The sequence below is a fragment of the Heptranchias perlo genome, chromosome 2 (assembly GCF_035084215.1).
Source record: "Heptranchias perlo isolate sHepPer1 chromosome 2, sHepPer1.hap1, whole genome shotgun sequence".
Lineage (NCBI taxonomy): Eukaryota > Metazoa > Chordata > Chondrichthyes > Hexanchiformes > Hexanchidae > Heptranchias > Heptranchias perlo.
The window spans coordinates 76,969,298-76,989,325 of NC_090326.1; the positions used below are offsets into that span (position 1 = coordinate 76,969,298).

At 43.6% G+C, this 20,028-nt stretch overlaps 1 protein-coding gene across 1 annotated transcript; it reads left to right on the top strand.

Moving 5' to 3' along the window:
• The first annotated feature begins 338 nt into the window (after positions 1-338).
• On the top strand, positions 339-16,609 carry LOC137340576 (sterile alpha motif domain-containing protein 9-like). Its single transcript, XM_068003115.1, has 3 exons — positions 339-487; positions 756-869; positions 7,501-16,609. Exon 3 carries the CDS (start codon positions 7,515-7,517, stop codon positions 12,498-12,500), a length of 4,986 nt encoding a protein of 1,661 aa, XP_067859216.1. The 5' UTR covers positions 339-487; positions 756-869; positions 7,501-7,514; the 3' UTR covers positions 12,501-16,609.
• Positions 16,610-20,028: the final 3,419 nt, after the last annotated feature.

Sequence of the window (20,028 nt, forward strand, 5' to 3'; positions counted from 1 at the left end):
GTGAATGCTCAGCAATTTTGTCCGCTTATAGCACCAGGAGTAATTTCTCGGCTATATGTGTAAAACAAATCTGAAAATACTGTAAGGACAGCACTCAGATAGATCCAAATATTTTGACTCCAACCAATCTTCACAGTTTCAAGATAACATTTTTAATGGATCACCCTGTATCCTATCAACTAATCGACATACTACACACAGACATATCATTATTTGTCCATTCGATGATTTGAACAGCACTTCCGTGCGGTACAAGCCCCCAATATCATCGCGCAGCAAAGTCATCAAATGTGAAAGGCGTATGCGGAAACTCGAATCTATTTTCTGTTTCCAGGACTTCCGTGGACTGCGCAGCAGAAATTTATTCTTTTTTCGGGTGAGCTCACTCGTCCTGCTCCTGTTTGTTTCCCCCATTTTTTGAGGTGATTTTTCTGTCGGTGAGAGAAAGACGTGAGTCGGGACAAGAGAGGGAAAATCAGCAACCCAGGTAATCTGAGAGGGGATAATAGTCGACATTGGGAGAATCAAATCTGGGCTCGGGAAATAGTACTGAAGTACACAGAAATGACCGCCATTCGGTTCTATCGGTTTATTTATGTTGTGGTGACTTTCATTTGTGAATGTAATTATGTAATCGTTTATCCATTTTTTAAAAATCTGTTCCTTTTTTTAAATTTCCAACAAAAATGAATGTCTATAAGCTTTGTGCGCAAGGATTGTAGGTTTTATTTTAATTGGTGTTTAATTTCTGGCAGAACGGAGGACATAAGATTCGGGATGTGAAAAGGACATCCTTCCAGTCATGTCCATTTTGCTTGACTTGGACGCCACCTACTCTTCAGTCTCCTGACAGAGGCCACCAGCCACAGGTAAACAAACCTGCGGAAAGACTCAGCTTCTCCTCCCGCCCCCATCAACTAAAACTCCGGGGGGGGGTTGTTTTTTTTAAAACGTTAATGTCAAATTCCTAGTGCAATATTTGAACAAAATCATTGATCTGTTTATCTTAAGTTACTGTAGTAGCCCAGTAAACACACTGGTACTCTGTGACTACCATTATAGGTTAAATATTATTTGATTGATGCTGACTTCCTAGGGCAGCGGAGAATGTGCAAAAGGATTAATCATGGGGGAAGGGGGGGTTGCATAAGCAGTATTGAACACAACTTAAAGAAATAGCTGACAACATCAAACATTGATATGCAGCTAGTGCTGTGCCTGAATCCTGGATTGTGATCAAATACAGTATTTTGTCCTCGGTATGTTATTTATGTTCTATTTTTTCATTGCGGTTACCTTTGGGGTTCACCCAGGTTCACTTAAAAAAAACAGGCTGGTTAATACACAACAACCCTGGAGACAAAGGGTGGATTTTAACTTTCTCTGTTGGGCGTTAAACTTGGTGTTGCAGAGCTACCTGCCTTTATACACATGGCTGGATTTTCCTTTAAATTGACATCAATGGAAAGGAAATTCGGGCAGTGTGTATAACGAGCAGCCGATCTGTTACCACCAGTTTTCCGCCCGGCAGTGAAATTTAAAATCTACCCCAAAGTGTCTGTTCTATGAATCAGGAGGACATTAATATGTTAAAGTTCAAAAAGTCATCTTATTAAATGATTGTCCTACAGAGAAGGGGGAAGCCTCTCAGTCATTCCAAAGTGCAAGATGCAGTTAATTTAATCCTGGAAACGAGCCTGATGAAATGATGAGAGATAGATATTTTGATGTCCTTTGTTCCCGAACTTCAAAGGGTACCAGGGATATATCTCAAGGAGTACGTTCCCAGGACATAGCTCCTTCTGAGATCATCAGAGAGAGAGGCAGGAACCTCCGCGGGAAGTTAGCCTTTGCACGCCATGTAAAATTGTTGTCGGGGCTCTATTTTTGATCTAGTTTAGCTTTGATTTTTGGCACAGGGAAGTGTCTGATGGTTATTTTCTCCATTCAAGGGGGTATAGTTAGAATTATGGAATCTTATAGCACTGAAGGAGGCTATTTGGCCCATGGTGCCTGTGCTGGCTCTTTCAAATATCCAGTTAGTCCCACTCCTCCACTCTTACCCAATAGCCCTGCAAATTTTTCCTTTTCAAGTATATATCCAATTTCCTTTTGAAAGTTACTATTGAATCTGCTTCTTTTACCCTTTCAGGCAGTGCATTCCAGATCATAACAACTCGCTGTATAAAAAATGTTTTCCTCATCTGCCCTCTGGTTCTTTTGCCAATTATCTTAAACCTGTGTCCTCTGGTTACCATCTCACCCACCAGCAGAAACAGTTTTGCCTTATTTACTCTACCATGTTGTACTATATTTTACTATAAGTTTGTTGTTTGTCTTTGCTACTGTTTGTTTAACTATTGTTAAAAAAATCTACTCTAGTTTACAGCCTATGCCATGGTTTATTCTACCGGTTTTTAAAATTCAGGAGTTCACAAAGAGGCTCATGACATATCCAAATAAGCTGAAGACAATGACAAAGTTTTCTGTACAACCCATGTGCATACTACATTACATTTTGTGCATTTAAAGTCGTAATCTGACTTGTAGCGAGCGAGGGCTCGTCTATGGGTGCTGAAGCTGTGAAAGATATCTGAGAAAGAGCCCAAAATTGTAACATGGACTCAACCTGAGTTATGTAACATTCTGTTTGGATGTTTTGAACCTGTCTGGTGGAAGACAAATGATCGTCTTGAAATACAAAGAATGTACAGCACAGAAACAGGCCATTCAACCCAACAGTGAGTTGTTATGATCGGGAATGCACTGCCTGAAAGGGTGGAGGAAGCCGATTCATTAGTAACTTTCAAAAGGAAATTGGATATATTCTTGAAAAGGAAAAATTTGCAGGGCTATGGGTTAGAGTGGAGGAGTGGGACTAACTGGATATTTGAAAGAGCCAGCACAGACACGATGGGCCCAATGGCCTCCTTCAGTGCTATAAGATTCCATGATTCTAACCTTTCCTCCTTGAATGGAGAAAATAACCATCAAACACTTCCCTGTGCCAAACCAGCCCATGCTGGTGTTTATGCTCCAAGTGAATTTATATGAATGACAGATGTTGTGCTGGACACAACTGGGATTTTCTCAGTTGATCACAGCACTTAGAACTGTTGGAGTGTTATTTATATTGTCTCTGCAAGGAGGCTGCAAAAAACAGCTATCAAGGTATGAGTAGATGTGTAGTTATTTTTGCCTCAGAAAGGTTGCAACCATCAGCAAGCACTTCAGAAAGAACCAAGGAATGAAGTCACACCTTTAACGTATTCTGGTAGTGCATCGTGCCAGTGTTGAACCAGAGATACTTCCAATGGATCGTCCCTATCCCAGTGCAAAGATGTACATTATTCTGTTGACCGTGGCTACAACGCCTGCATTATCTGCAGATGGGTAACTTTTTTTATTCGTTCATGGGATGTGGGCATCGCTGGCGAGGCCAGCATTTATTGCCCATCCCTAATTGCCCTTGAGAAGGTGGTGGTGAGCCGCATTCTTGAACCGCTGCAGTCCCTGCGGTGAACGTTCTCCCAGTGCTGTTAGGAAGGGAGTTCCAGGATTTTGACCCAGCGACGATGAAGGAACGGCAATATATTTCCAAGTCGGGATGGTGTGTGACTTGGAGGGGGACGTGCAGGTGGTGTTGTTCCCATGTACCTGCTGCTCTTGTCCTTCTAAGTGGTAGAGGTCGCGGGTTTGGGAGTTGCTGTCGAAGAAGCCTTAGCAAGTTGCTGCAGTGCATCCTGTGGATGGTACACACTGCAGCCACTGTGCGCCGGTGGTGAAGGGAGTGAATGTTTAGGTTGTTGGAGCTGCACTCATCCAAGCAAGTGGAGAGTATTCCATCACATTCCTAACTTGTACCTTGTAGATGGTGGAAAGGCTTTGGGGAGACAGGAAGTGAGTCACTCACCGCAGAATACCTAGCCTCTGACCTGCTCTTGTAGCCACAGTATTTATATGGCTGGTCCAGTTAAGTTTCTGGTCAATGGTGACCCCCAGGATGTTGGTGGTAATGCCATTGAAAGTCAAGGGAAGGTGGTTAGCCTCTCTCTTGTTGGAGATGGTCAATGCCTGGCACTTATCTGACACGAATGTTACTTGCCACTTATGAGCCCAAGCCTGGATGCGGGCTCGGACTGCTTCATTATTTGAGGGGTTGCGAATGGAACTGAACACTGCGCAATCATCAGCGAACATCCTCATTTCTGACCTTATGATGGAGGGTAGGTCATTGATGAAGCAGCTGAAGATGGTTGGGCCTAGGACATTGCCCTGAGGAACTCCTGCAGCAATGCCCTGGGGCTGAGATGATTGGCCTCCAACCACCACTATCGTCTTCCTTTGTGCTACGTATGACTCCAGCCACTGGAGAGTTTTCCCCCTGATTCCCATGAACTTCAATTTTACTAGGGCTCCTTGGTGCCACACTCGGTCAAATGCTGCCTTGATGTCAAGGGCAGGCACTCTCACCTCACCTCTGGAATTCAGCTCTTTTGTCTAAGTTTGGACCAAGGGTGTAATGAGGTCTGGAGCCGAGTGGTCCTGGCGGAACCCAAACTGAGCATCGGTGAGCAGGTTATTGGTGAGTAAGTGCCGCTAGATAGTACTGTTGACGACACCTTCCATCACTTTGCTGATGATTGAGAGTTGACTGATGGGGCGGTAATTGGCCGGATTTGATTTGTCCTGCTTTTTGTAGACGGGACATACCTGGGTAATTTTCCCCATTGTCGGGTAGATGCCAGTGTTGTAGCTGTACTGGAACAGTTGGGCTCGAGGCGCAGCTAGTTCTGGAGCACAAGTCTTCACCACTACAGCCGGGATGTTGTAAGGGCCCATAGCTTTTGCTGTATCCAGTGCACTCAGCCGTTTCTTGATATCACGAGCTGTGAATCGAATTGGCTGAAGACTGGCTTCTGTGATGGTGGGGATATCGGGAGGAGGCCGAGATGGATCATCCACTCGGCACTTCTGGCTGAAGATGGTTGCAAACGCTTCAGCCTTGTCTTTTGCACTCGCGTGTTGGACTCCTCCATCATTGAGGATGGGGGAATGTTTACAGAGCCTCCTCCTTCCGTTAGTTGTTTAATTGTCCACCACCATTCACGACTGGATGTGGCAGGACTGGAGAGCTTTGATCTGATCCGTTGGTTGTGGAATCGCTTAGCTCTGTCAAGAGCATGTTGCTTCCGCTGTTTAGCATGCATGTAGACCTGAGTTGTAGCTTCACCAGGTTGGCATCTCATTTTTAGGTACACCTGTTGCTGCTCCTGGCATGCTCTTCTACACTCCTCATTGAACCAGGGTTGATCCCCTGGCTTGTTGGTAATGGTAGAATGAGGACTATGCAGGGCCATGAGGTTACAGATTGTGCTGGAATACAATTCTGCTGCTGCTGATGGCCCACAGCGCCTCATGGATGCCCAGTTTTGAGCTGCTAGATCTGTTCTGAATCTATCCCATTTAGCACGGTGGTAGTGCCACACAACACGTTGGATGGTGTCCTCAGTGCGAAGACGGGATTTCATCTCCACGAGGACTGTGCGGTGGTCACTCCTACCAATACTGTCATGGACAGATGCATTGGAGACAGGTAGATTGGTGAGGACGAGGTTAAGTAAGTTTTTCCCTCGTGTTGGTTCGCTCACCACCTGCCGCAGGCCCAGTCTGGCAGCTATGTCCTTCAGTACTCAGCCAGCTCAGTCAGTAGTGGTGCTACCGAGCCACTCTTGGTGATGGACGTTGAAGTCCCCCACCCAGAGTACATTCTGTGCCCTTGCTACCCTCAGTGCTTCCTCCAAGTGATGTTCAACATGGAGGAGGACTGATTCATCAGCTGAGGGAGGGCGGTAGGTGGTAATCAGGAGGTTTCCTTGCCCTTGTTTGACCTGGTGCCATGAGATTTCATGGGGTCCAGAGTCAATGTTGAGGACTCCCTGGGCCACTCCCTCCTGATTGTATATCACTGTACCGTCACCTCTGGTCGGTCTGTCCTGCCGGTGGGACAGGACATACCCAGGAATGGTGATGGAAGAGTCTGGAACGTTGGCTGAAAGGTATGATTCTGTGAGTATGGCTATGTCAGGCTGTTGCTTGACTAGTCTGTGGGACACCTATCCAATTTTGGCACAAGTCCCCAGATGTTGGTGAGGAGGACTTTGCAGGGTCGACTGGGCTTGGTTTGCCTTCGTCGTGTCGGGTGCCTAGTGGTCCGATGCCAGGTGATCTGTCCGGTTTCATTCTTATTATGACTTTTTTTAGCGAGATTTTACAACTGAGTGGCTTGCTCGGCCATTTCAGAGGGCAATTTAGAATCAACCACATTGCTGTGGGACTGGAGTCACATATAGGCCAGACCGGGTAAGGACGGCAGGTTTCCTTCCCTAAAGGACATTAGTGAACCAGATGGGTTTTTACAACAATCCGATAGTTTCATGGCCACCATTACTGATACTAGTATTTTAATTCCAGATTTTTATTTATTTAATTAATTGAATTTAAATTCCTCTCAAGATTGGCAAGTTCAGGACCCTAAGGTTGAGAGTCATTCGAAAGCTTCCCATACTTCTCGGGAACTACCAAATAATCAGAGAAAGAGTCTAAGATTTTCAGGCCTGATGGAATCCTTTCTATAACCTCAGTAATAGGTAGGAGTGAGTTTTTGGCTTGGTTATAGCATTCCCACCTCTGAGTCAGGAGGTTCAGGGTTTGAACCCCGCTCCAGACACTCATGGTAAGTGGAGACCAGAGCACCAGCTCTGAATTCTGAGTTGACATCCAGCAGGATACTTGTGTCTGGTGGGCGTGGGGGGCCTCTCTATATCGTATGGGTTGTGACTCACCCCAGTGACAAATCAGCCCTGGAGGAAAATCTGGCCCTATTAGAGTCATATCATTCTCTATGTCGCAACTTTTTGTTTGTCCTTATTTTATCGACTGGACTGCTCTTATTTTCTCTTTTGTTCTTCAATCAGCCCCAAATATGAAATCCTACATTTTCTTCCTCTTCCCTACATGCTCACTGCATTGAAATCAAAATTCACTGTACCATCTCCTGTCCAGCTCTTCCGTTTGCAGGACCTGAAAACTGAAATTACTAACGTCCCCTTTCCTTCTACAATCCACAGCATCTTGAAATTCAAGTTTTTCATCATCTAACTAGAACTTCCTTGCCAGTAATTTGCCTGAGGCTTCTCCCAGTCTCCTGCTGTAGCTTCTGCAGAGGTTAGGCGGTAATCCTGGAGAAATGTCATAAATTGCCATTTAAGATGTTTCTTCTGCCAACATTACAGTGGGAGATTGGGGAAGCCCCATGGAAATTCTACTCCCTGTGTTTTATCTTGCCATCTCTTTTCAACTTTGATAGTGTCCTATACTCTTGGTCTTAGAAGTGCGGCTTATTTTCTCAATTAATAATATGAAAGAACACATGATAGTTGCACAAAATTTTAATTTTTGACATAATAAATAATCCTGCAACTTATATTTCTATTAAAGGTGAACAACCAAAGATGAGCAAACTGTGCGATATACCTGATAACATAACTGAATGGACCAAAGAACATGTGAAACACTGGGTAGTTAATCGACTGAAACTTGATCAGAAATGTGGTGACATACTGTACAATGAAGATGTCTCTGGAGTGGTGTTGGTGAACCTTACTAAAGCAGACATAAAAGAAATGGGCATAAAGGCTGGACCAGCTACTGTGATAATACGTAAATGCTGTGAACTCAGCAAAGCCTCAAATTCGGACACAAAACCAGCCACTGTTGCTAATGAAAAGCAAATAAGTTCAGAAAGATCCCCTTCTGCAGGGGCAAGTGGTTCAGATTGCAAGGCGGATGTCAGTCGTGAAACAGAGGGTCAGAGTAATAAAAGAGATTCCACAGAAATCACTAAGAAATCTAGAAAACAAAAACACAATGCCAAGAATAGAAAAGGCAAAACTGAATCCGATAGCTCTACCATTAGATGTCAAGTAGACACAGAAACACAATCTAACTTGGCTACTTCTAAAAAATCAGAGGAAAGTGAAACAAAGGAACAGCAATGTTCACAGCAGACTTCTGCTACTGATGCAAAGATACAACCTGCCACAGAATCAGTAGCAAGAAAACACAAACAGCAACTGGAACAAAATGCATCAAAACCAAGATGTGAACCATATCCATTTGACCAACGTCACATAGGCACAAGGTACATACAGAACTATATTCTTCCTCCTGAAACTGGGCCCTCCAATCTAATTGACCCGGTACATGAGTTTAAGCTTTTTAATTTGACAGAGAATGCAACAGAGGAAGATATGAAGAAGAAATTTGGCAATGAAGTATTTAGATTCTCAGCTGCATGCATGAATAGCAGAACCAATGGTACCATCCATTTTGGGGTAGGAGACACCAGAAGTGGATATGAACATGGTGAGATTATAGGTGTGTCTGTGGCTAGCACAGATAAATATGTTGACTACCTTCACAACAATTTTGTTCATTACTTTGATCAAGGAGATATTACAGATGCAAAAATATCCATTAGACCACCTCGATTTGTGGAGATTTTGAACCCAGATCAAACTTTGTCAGCAAAGTTTGTAATTGAAGTTGATGTTGTCCCATGCTACAGAACTTGTGGTTCCAAGTTATATCATATTCACATGATGAATCAGACTGACAAAAGATGGATGAGGAGTAAAGAGACACACCTGTTCATACGTGATGGAAGCAGCTCCAGAGATATTCTGGGAAATAAAAATATCACAGAAAGAGAGGCTGAATACAGAAAGTTCCTCACTGAGACAGTAGGAACCTTGGTGGAGAAACGGAAAAATGCCGAAGAAAATCCACGAAAGCAGACAAAAAAACAAGAGGGATACAAGCTGGTTAGGATGATTACGGGTGGCTCAGAAATGATTGACACATCCTATTACAAATGGTACATATTAGTGACAAACAAATCCCAGCAGACACAAACTCAAAATTTAGAGTTTCTAAAAGAAATGAACTGGTTTTGTGTGCTAGAGTTTGATCCTGAGTCTGTAACCAGTGGTGTGTGTAAGTCATATCGTGAAGAGAGAGCAGTAAACCTTCACTTCCCTAGTCACTTCCAAGATATTGATATCGCAATTAGTGAAAAGATTGAAGAACTGAACTTGTACAAGCAAACAAGCTGGATATTTTGCAATGGAAGGTCAGACCTTGAAGATCAGACCTATAAGCCACTACTGCCCAAAGTGTGGTATAAAGAACAAGCTGCAGATGTCAGGAAACTGATCTCATTTCTGTGCCGATCAGATATCATGCCAAAAGGGAAATTTCTAGTCGTTTTTCTGCTCCTGTCTAAAGTAGATGATCCAAAAGATCCCTTTCTTGAAACTTTCTGTTCATTTTACCAGGAACTGAAAGGGACAGAAGACATAATGTGCATCTGTGAAAGCGAACAAACATTCTTGCGATGGAAGGACCTCATGCTGTGCAATTGTGAATCACAGGAACTTACAGATAGATGTGTTTCTGCTTTAAGCCTTGATGAAGTCAATGCTACTGTTCTGAAATTAAAATCAGTCACACGATCTACAAGACGATTCTTACCCTCAGCAACTTTAGCATCTGTTGTTCTTCAGAAAAAAGAGGAGGAGCGCATGACTGCACTTGAAATCCTGTGTGAAAATGAATGCGAGGGCACTGAAATAGAAAATAATCAAAATCGTTTTAAGGAATTTCAAAAATCCAAAGAGGAGCAGTTTTACAGAGGTGGCAAAGCGACATGGTGGAATTTTTACTTTTCCACAAAAGGCTATTTAGGCCCTTTTATCAAACGAGACAGTTACAGCATACTTGATGAATTGATTAATGCAGAATCACCTTCTGCAATGTGTGTGAAGATTATCAATCTATTTCATCATCCAGGCTGTGGTGGGACAACTTTAGCTATGCATGTTTTATGGGAGTCAAGGAAAAAGTTCAGATGCGCTGTATTGAAGAACAGTAAAGAAGACTTTGTAGAAATTGGAAGACAAGTCATTCATCTGGTCACTTATGGAGGAACCTCTCACTCTGATTACTTACCTGTATTACTTTTGGTAGATGACGCTGAAGAATTAGAAAATGTGCATGTGTTACAGAACTCAATTCACTCTGCTGCTGCAGAGAAATGCCTGCGATTTGAGCCTTTGGTAATCATTCTAAACTGTATGAGATCCCAGGATCCAGTCAAAAGCTCAAAAATGAGTGTTTTGGACAGTGTTGCTCTGAAGCATAAACTGTCTGTTAAAGAGCAACAGTTGTTTGAGTTAAAGCTTGAAGAAATTGAGCAACAACACACAAAACCTGAAGACTTCTACTCTTTCATGATCATGAAGAGTAATTTTGATAATAAGTATATTGAAAAAGTGGTCCATAATATTTTGAAGGACCTGAGTATTGTAAGCAAGCAAGGACAGCTGATTTCATTTTTGGCTTTGCTGAATTGGTATGTTAAAGATTCTTCAATGTCACTTTCAAAATGTGAAGAATTCTTGAGATTAGGACAAGTGAAAACTTCATTTTGGGGTCCAGAAAAGTTTGAAGATATAATGGGCACTTACTGCACCCTTCTTATTCGTATAGAAGTGGAAGAATATGGAAGATACGAGGGAATTCGGATCATCCACCCGTTGATTGCCCGTCGTTGCTTGGAAGAATTGAAGCTTTCCTACAATCTTCCCAAGAGCAAAGTTGCCATAATGTTCCTCTGTGAAAACATGTTTCTCCAACGCAGCATCGGAAAAGAAAAACTCCTACAAGACACATGGAGTATGTTGATTACCAGACAGCGAAAAGAACATGGAGATGAAGCAGATACTTTGTTCTCCCCTTTAATTGAAGCAATACAGAAGGAGGAAGGAAATGATCAAGTCATAACTGTTTTGACTGAAGCATCAAACAGGTTTGACCAAAATCCTTTCATTGCCCAGGTCCTAGCGAGACACTTCTATCTAAAAATAAAGGATTTTGATTCAGCGCTCGGTTGGGCTTTAAAAGCTAAAGATCGAGCAAAAGATAATTCTTACATAACTGATACATTGGGCCAAGTTTTTAAAAGCAAGTTAAAACACAGGATGGAATGTGTTGAAACTGACAACCAATCTGTGGTGACTTCTAGTCAGTTGAAGGAGTTGCTGGATCTTGCTCAATCGGCTTCAGATGCTTTCAGAGAATCTCAGCAACTGACAGAACAGAAAGAAGAAGACAGAGCTGAATGGCAAGGACTGAGGACTAAACGGAAATATGATGTGTACAACACTTCTGGTTATCTTGGAGAGATTGAAGTTGCTCTGTATGTAATGGATATACTCAGAATGGTACCATTCTTCAGTGGAAAGGATGAAATAAGTAAAATGCAATTAACACATTTACTGTCAGGAAAAATGAATCTTGGGCACATTGAAAAGACAAACAGTATTGATGAAGAGTTATGTTCAGTGGTTGAAGAATGTAACCGATACCTGATTAATATCCAGCACACTATGAAATTAGCTTTTGACTTTTTTGAAGACTATTTTGTCTATTTCAAACCAAAGAATATTGAGAAAGAAACAGCAGAATTTAAGATTCGCAGAAAAGTTTCAGAATGTTTTGGGAAGTACACACAAATATTCTGTCCATCACAGTTCGAAAGTAAGGCTGCAAGGATGAGCAAGCCAAAACTCAGCCTGCCACTTGAGTTGGAAGAATGCAGAAAGTTTTTAGAGTTGAGCAAAGCTGACCGCTTTGCTGGTTTGCTTGAGTTCCTTATGAACAATCATGGAGGTCAGCAAAGAATGGAAGAAATTGTCAGTAAATACCAATTTATCCTTCAGAATCCACTAAAGGAAAAGTTATCAAGACAGAAACTGAATTTTATCTTGGCCAACATTGTACTTAACTGTGTTAAACCAAAGTCCATGAAAATTGAAACTTATGATAAACTTAGAGGTCTTTTGAAAGAAGTGCTTAAAGATGTGGGTTTTGATTGCGGTCATGTTGAGCCATATTTCTTGGCTTCCCTATTATTTTGGCCAACGAAAGATAATGAAATTAATGAAGATTCCCATTTTCTTCTGAAGTGCATGACTGCAATCAAACAGTCATTTAGGGGACGGTACGGACGAATGAGTCGTTCCAAACATCCTGTTGCACATTTCTATCTCTGCAAAAAACAAGGATTGAACAGATTTGTTCACAAAGCAAAAATTGATCAATTGTTCTTTAAGGTGCCACACCTGAATTCCTTATGGCAATCTGGAGAAATCTGGAAAGAAAAAGAAGTCAAAAAGCTTCTCCTTCGTTTGAATGGTAGAACAGGGGACGATAACAAGGTGTATCTAGAGTTTGGCAGTGATGAAAGAATCAAAATTCCTGTGCGTCCTGTACATTTGGGAAAGCTGAGAAGTGGTCTAAGTATTGAGAATGTATCCTTTTACTTGGGATTCTCAATGGATGGACCAATAGCCTATGACATTGAGAATATAAATTAACATCTATAGACGTGGACAGCTGCATAACATTGGAACACAACCTTGTTCCGATGTCTACAGAAGATATATTTTTTAGTATGAAAGTTACATTATTCAGATCTTGTCTATTTATCAGGATAAATATAGCTGCAGGGAGACATTGGGGGAATTTTAACCCTCAAAATGGGTGGGAGGAGGGGTTAAAAATTCAAAAATTGGAAACCTGACCCCAACCCCCCTCCACTTCCGGTGTTAATGAAGGCGGATTGGGGGTTGGACAGGCGACTAACCTGCTCTTCAGAGGCGGGCCCATCATTTGAATATTTTAATGAGGCTGTGAGCCTCAAATTTTAGGACAGTTTTAAATTTAATGGCTGTGGGCCAAGTTTCCCAGGGCTAGGGAAACCCAGCAGCTGAAGGGAGGTGAGAACGGCCAGATCCAGCAGGGAAGTGCTTTTCCAGCACTACATGTGGGCCAGAAGGAGCAGTTGTGCTTTTCCCCACACCCCAAGCTAACTTGCTTCCCTCCCCGCGATTGGCCACCCGCCCCTGCAATCCACAGCATCCCCCTCCATCCGTCTCCGCGATCAGACACCTCCCCACCACAATCTTCTCCCCGGCGTCCCCCCACCCCGATCTATCCATGGCCCCCCCCCCACTCCCAATGACCCACTTGACCGATGATCTCTCCCCCCCTCCACTCCCCGGCTGCAGCCTAGTGCTGCAGGCCTTCCCGCCCGATGGCCAGCCAGCCTCTCAATCTGGCTGGCTGGCTGGCCAGGAAACGGAGTCAGAAAATTTAAATGAGGCCGTGCCGTTAAATTCGGCAGGATCTCCGGGATACCCGTATTTCCGCGTTTCCCAGTCGCTACACCTCCTCCGCACATCCCGTAAATATTGGGGCCATTAAGTCCAAATAGGTTCTGGTCCTGAAAATCAGTGAGGCCGCCCCTCACTTTCACTGCTGACCCTACCAACATTCGCAGGGTCGAGTAAGATCATGCAAATTGCATACCTTCGTCAGCTAGGGGCACATTTGGGACGCCCTGTCCCTTGAAGAGGTTGGAAAGATCAATTGAAGACTTCCAGTTCAGAGGGGCGCATCATGTTTCCCCCAGAAAAAAATATAGCCACTTAGGGGCTTCTTCAAACATATATAATACAGTTTAGTGTGCGGAGATTCAGTGGCTCAGACCTCAATCCGAACCTGGCCCCCACAGCCATCAGTGGTTTGTGCTGGTACACCCAGTCTGATCAGATGTTCCTGGGCCAACCATATTTCGGGTCTTTAAGAAGGCATGGGGCATGGGAACTCTAATACTCAGAGTCCCTGCCCCTGCTGACCCCTTACATTGATGGCCTTTTACTGTGCTGCTGGAGGCTCGAACACCACATAGCCAACTCCAATCTTTGGCTCAAGGCTGGAATCTGGCATGGCCGGCTCCCAACCAAGTTTCCAGCCAATCTGTGTACTCCCACCAAAGTTAGGATGGAAGGATGCCAGAACAGCTATAATTTTTCATGGCCAGTATGCTTAGATTTTTATGGTAGATGTTTAGTATTGGTTATGGTGATAGAAGATGCAGAATGTGATGTTATATTTTGGTTATTACTCAATACACATTTCGATGTTATAAATGTAAAATGCTGGAAATAGAGTCATAGAGTTATACAGCACGGATAGAGGCCCTTCGGCCCATCGTGTCCGCGCCGGCAACAGATCAGTCAGGAGGCGGTTCGGGCTTTAAAACCTTCCAAGGAGGCTTCAGGCCTCCATTTTTCTCCAATTCCCGATTTCAATCCCTGGGATTCCGGGCCTCCTATTTTACGCCTCGTGAAGTGAGGCAAAAAGGCCCGAGACTAACAGATAGGTGCCTAGAAAGGCACAGCTTGTGGGCCCGGAGAAGCCTACTTGCACTGACCCCGCCCCCCCCCCCCCCCGATCGCAGCCCCCCCGATCCTCTGACCAACCCCGATCCTCCCCCTTCTCCAATCCTTCCCCCCAACTCCGATCCCCCCGACCCCGATCCTCCCCCTCTGATACCCGATCCTCCAACCCCGAACCTTCCCCACTCTGATCCTCCCACCCCGACCTCCCCCTCGACGATCGCGGACCCCTGCAATGACCCCCGATCCCGACAGCCCCCCCGTGACTGACCCCCGATCCCATCCCCCATCTCTCGCGACCCCGTGCCAACCTGTGCCCACCCATACCCCTTGCCCACCCATGCCCCACATGCCCCACCCCCATCCAGACAAACAAAGACTTAACTGCAGACTTCCCTGAAGACGTCCTCTCCCTGGCTGGTCTCCCATCCGACTGAGACCAGCCTGTCAATCAACCAGTCAGTCAGACGGGAAACCGAGCAAAAAATAAATAAAAGACGTCAATTTGACCCCCTCCGCCCCCTTCCCGGCTCTATTTTAAAATTGAGCCCCTAGAATCATAGAAAGATTACAGCACGGAACGAGGCCATTTGGCCCATCAAGTCCGTGCCGGCTCAATGCAAGAGCAATCCAGCTAATCCCACTCCCCCGCCCTATCCCCGTAGCCCTGCAAATTTTTTCCATTCAAGTACTTATCCAGTGAAGGCCATGATTGAATCTGCCTCCACCACCCCCTCAGGCAGTGCATTCCAGATCCTAACCACTCGCTGTGTAAAAAAGTTTTTCCTCATGTCACCTTTGGTTCTTTTGCCAATCACCTTAAATCTATGTCCTCTGGTTCTTGACCCTTCCGCCAATGGGAACAGTTTCTCTCTATCTACTCTGTCTAGACCCTTCATGACTTTGAATACCTCTATCAAATCGCCTCTCAACTTTCTCTGTTCCAAGGAAAACAACCCCAGCTTCTCCAGTATATCCACATAACTAAAGTCCCTCATCCCTGGAATCATTCTAGTAAATCTTTTCTGCACCCTCTCTAATGCCTTCACACCTTTCCTAAAGTGCAGTGCCCAGAACTGGACACAATACTCCAGTTGTGGTCGAACCAGTGTTTTATAAAAATTCATCATTACTTCCTTGCTTTTGTACTCTATGCCTCTATTTATAAAGCCTAGGATCCTGTGTGCTTTTTTAACAGCTTTCTCAACCTGCCCTGCCACTTTCAATGATTTGTGCACATATACCCCCAGATCTCTCTGTTCCTGTACCTCTTTTAGAATTGTGCCCTTTAGTTTATATTGCCTCTTCTCGTTCTTCCTACCGAAATGTATCACTTCGCATTTTTCTGCATTAAATTTCATCTGCCACGTATCCGCCCATTCCACCAGCCTGTCTATATCCTCTTGAAGGATATCACTATCCTCCTCACTGTTCACTACACTTCCAAATTTTGTGTCATCTGCAAATTTTTAAGTTGTGCGCTGTGCAGCCAAGTCCAAGTCATTAATATATATCAAGAAAAGCAGTGGTCCTAGTACCGACACCTGGGAGCACCATTGTACACCTCCCTCAAGTCTGAAAAACAATCGTTCACCACTACTCTCTGTTTCCTGTCACATAGCCAATTTTTTGTCCATGCTGCCACTCCCTCCTTTACTCCATGAGCTTCAATCTTGTTGACAAGCCTATTATGCAGCACTTTATCAAACGCCTTTTGAAAGTTCATATACACCACGTCAACTGCACTGCCCTAATCGACCATTTCTGTTACCTCATCAAAAAACTCTATCAAGTTAGTTAAACACAATTTGCCTTGAACAAATCATTGACATTCCGACTTGTGGAGGTGTGCCTTGCCTCCTCATTTGTTTTCCCCAGGTCGAATCTGTAACTAACTAGCACATGAAATGTGTGTGATCCTCTTCTCCTTAGAACGGCCAGCTCTTCTGTCTCGGGAGACTGAGAGGTTAATAATCCATTGACATCCTGCGTGGTGTTCTTCTGGTCTGTCTCATGGACCGTGTTCGGTCGGTCTTGTGGACTGTCTCCTCTTTCACTTTAGAATGCCTGCTCTTATAACAGTCTTACTGACAAACTTTCCATTCTCTCCTGGACTGGTTTCGATCGCCCGAAGGGGTCAGAGAGGAATTTTAGAGTATTTTTTCCCTTATTGACCCTGATTTTTTTTTCTGTTTCTTTTGCCTCCCAGGAGATTACATGGCTGCGGAGGTGGATGTGTGAGGCGGGTGGGGGGGGGGGGGGGGGAGGGAGGGAGGGGTCGTGGGAGGGAAGAAGTGTTGGCCATGATAATCCGGCCATCATCGTGTGGGGCAGGCTTGACGGTCTTTTCCTGCCCATCAATTTCGTATGTTCGTATCAACTTCACCAGAATCTTTCTGATGAAAGGTCCAACCCAAAATATTAACTTGTCTTTCCCTTTCAAATGCTGACCAACATGCTGTGTATTTTCGACATTTTTAGTTTTTAATTCAGATTTCAGCCATTTTATCTGGACATATCATTTTGTATGCCAGAGATTAGGGGAGTCATTTTCAGCTACGGCAGGGGCAGACACCTGGTGGTAGCAGATCGACTACCTGTCTGATTTTCCATTCCATTCACTTAGGATTTTTTTCTGAAAGCATTGCAAGTGAAAGGACGATTCCATGGGGCCAATAATATGATGTGAGGCACCCGATGCTTGGAACTCCAAGGCCTGCAACATGTCTGAGGCGCTCAGCATCCTTAAATGCGGTCGACCAGTGCATAATGCAAACTTTGCACAAGGCTCATTGGTAGAGGTCCCTAATTTCAATGTGACTGGAGCACCTGAACAGCGCTCCAGTCATTCAAAGCTCTTTAATAACTGCACCTGATAAGGAGGCTCTGGGTAGCCCTGACTTTGCATTTGGACCACCTAGCCTACCTTCTCTGTCAGCATTGGCCGATTCTTCCCCAGTGCAGTGTTCCTCCTAACAAAAGGATCTTTCCTATTTAATGCTGGCAGCCATTTAGATGCTTCTGACGCCTGAAATTCTGCCCCTGCAAATTTGGTACACTCCCATGTGTTGCGCCCTCAGAGCATTCAAAATATATTTAAATGAGCTGACCTCACATTATGGTGCACGATCAGTTCATTTGGACACTGAGACCACATTACCTGCTTCTGTATCTTATGACTCAGACATTTTTAAAAAGCATTTTTTAAAATCTTGTACAACTTGCTGGAAGAAATTTAATCAAGAATATGTGCAGTCATTTTATTTTTACAAAATGTACTCTGAGAAAGTGAGTTTTTCCTTTTTATGCTTTTGTTACATAAAATAATCACAATGTATTTGTTACAGGTATCATATTGTAATATTTTATGGTTAAAGACAAATATAGCAATTTATATGCACTGGTTGAATTACAATAAGATTATCTAACTTCTAGATACCCTTCTCAGAAATGTCACAAATGCCAAAAAAGGCTTGTTTCTTAGGATTCTCCCATGCAAATTTTGAACCCCAGTGGATGGCAGCTCATTTCTCACTCCTGAGCGAGCATTTTGGAATTTAGCATGGTTATACGATTTCTGTAACTTCTAAACAGTCTGGATAGATGCAAAAGATGCAGTTGGCAATAAAAAGCCTAGCAGCACTGCCAGGTGTTTTGATCCCCAGTGGATAAATAAAAAAGAAGTCTGATTTGTCCTTCTTTGGTAATCACCTATTGACTGTGGAGATACGCATCACCGTAGCTATTGTAAGGAAAGGGTCAATCACACTGTTCTGAAGTCTACTAATGTTATCCTGCTGTTTATTTTTCTTTATATTGTAGTAATGTTAGTCTTCAGCCTTTGTTAAGCTGGGAATTATGCTTCAATATTAAGGTAGTGACCACTGAAGTTTTGAACTGTGGCTGACCCCACAATGGTCAGTTTTAGGATGAAGTAATCACTTGAGTAATGAGGGAACTTAATTAAAAACGTGTCATTCCATACTGGTCTCTAAATTTCTTGGAGCTGTAATCATTAGTGATAGATGCAGGGAAAACAGTCCTGCAAAATAAAAACATCTGGGCATACATAGGAACAGGAGTCGGCCATTTAGCCCCTCGAGCCTGTTCCGCCATTCAATGAGATCATGGCTGATCTGTGATCTAACTCCATATACCCGCCTTAGCCCCATATCCCTTAATGCCTTTGGTTAACAAAAATCTATCAATCTCAGATTTAAAATTAACAATTGAGCTCGCATCAACTGCCGTTTTCGAAAGAGAGTTCCAAACTTCTACCATCCTTTGCGTGTAGAAGTGTTTCCTAACTTCACTTCTGAAAGTCCTGTCTCTAATTTTTAGGCTATGTCCCCTAATCCTAGATTCCCCAACCAGCGGAAATAGTTTCTCTCTATCTACCCTATCAGCTCCCCTTAATATCTTGAAAACTTCGAGCAAATCACCCCTTAATATTCTAAATTCTAGGGAATACTCAGAAAGTACATCATCTTTTTATTTGGGGTTTCTGTAGAATCAGGAGATTGTTAACAAATGATACAGAATCAAAGACAGACGTATAATTAATGGCTTTACTTAGTGGAATAGCAATTATATGTATCAAGAGCAAAACTATTGATAGGGTAACAAAGTAAGGGAGTCATACCGATCTCATTAGCCCATTAGAAAAAGAGCTTGTTAAGTAAGGAAACTAGTTCATTAACTAAGGTTATTGATGAAGGGCAAGTTCAATTAAATCCTTATGGAGTTGTATTTTAACTTTTTGTATAGTCATGTAATGCAGAAACGTGTGGACTGTCATTTAGAGGGGGTAAGAGAAATGTATAAGAAGTGGCAATTTTTACAGATATCTTGAATTCGAAAAACCTGTATGCTGAGCTCAGAAATGTAATGCGTTTGAGTTCCCAACCTATCCATGCACTGGTGCCGTTGTAAGTACTATCTGTTAAATGTATGTTAACCACTGTTGCATGTACTGTATGCTTAATAAACTATGAACACTGGCTTCAATGTTTAAGAATCTTACTGCTTTGGAGGAGCAGATAGAGGATGGTTTTTATTTATGATTAGATATTCTAACACTACCATGACAAATATTATTCCCCTCCTGCTGGGCAGTCCTTTCCACGGGATATTGAACACATGTGAGGATGATTTAATTAGATCGTGCTTAATGACTTTTGAAGGCCAAAATCCCTTTGTCTCATGGTCAGAGCCATCTTCTTCTGCTTGTTCTCCTGATTGCTCCACAGTCAGATCTATTTGCAGGGCAAAGTTGTGCAGAACACAGCAGGCAACAGTACTCTTGGAGACCTTGGCTGTGCTATGCTGGGCTGTAGCATTCCCCTTGATTTGCCCAAACAATAGAGCTTGTAGGAGCTATGCCACTTGCTGCAGCCACAACCCGAGCCTCGCACCAGGGCATGGACAGCACTGCCTGTGGCTGTCAAGGTCAACGTGGCCCTGAACTTTTATACCATGGGCTCTTTCCAGGCTACAGCAGGTGACATCAGCGACATTTTTTTTTATTCGTTCATGGGATGTGGGCGTCGCTGGCGAGGCCAGCATTTATTGCCCATCCCTAATTGCCCTTGAGAAGGTGATGGTGAGCCACCTTCTTGAACCGCTGCAGTCCGTGTGGTGAAGGTTCTCCCACAGTGCTGTT

Excerpts from the sequence above, each read along its gene's own strand:
- LOC137340576 (XM_068003115.1), top strand. The coding sequence starts at position 7,515 with ATGAGCAAACTGTGCGATATACCTGATAACATAACTGAATGGACCAAA.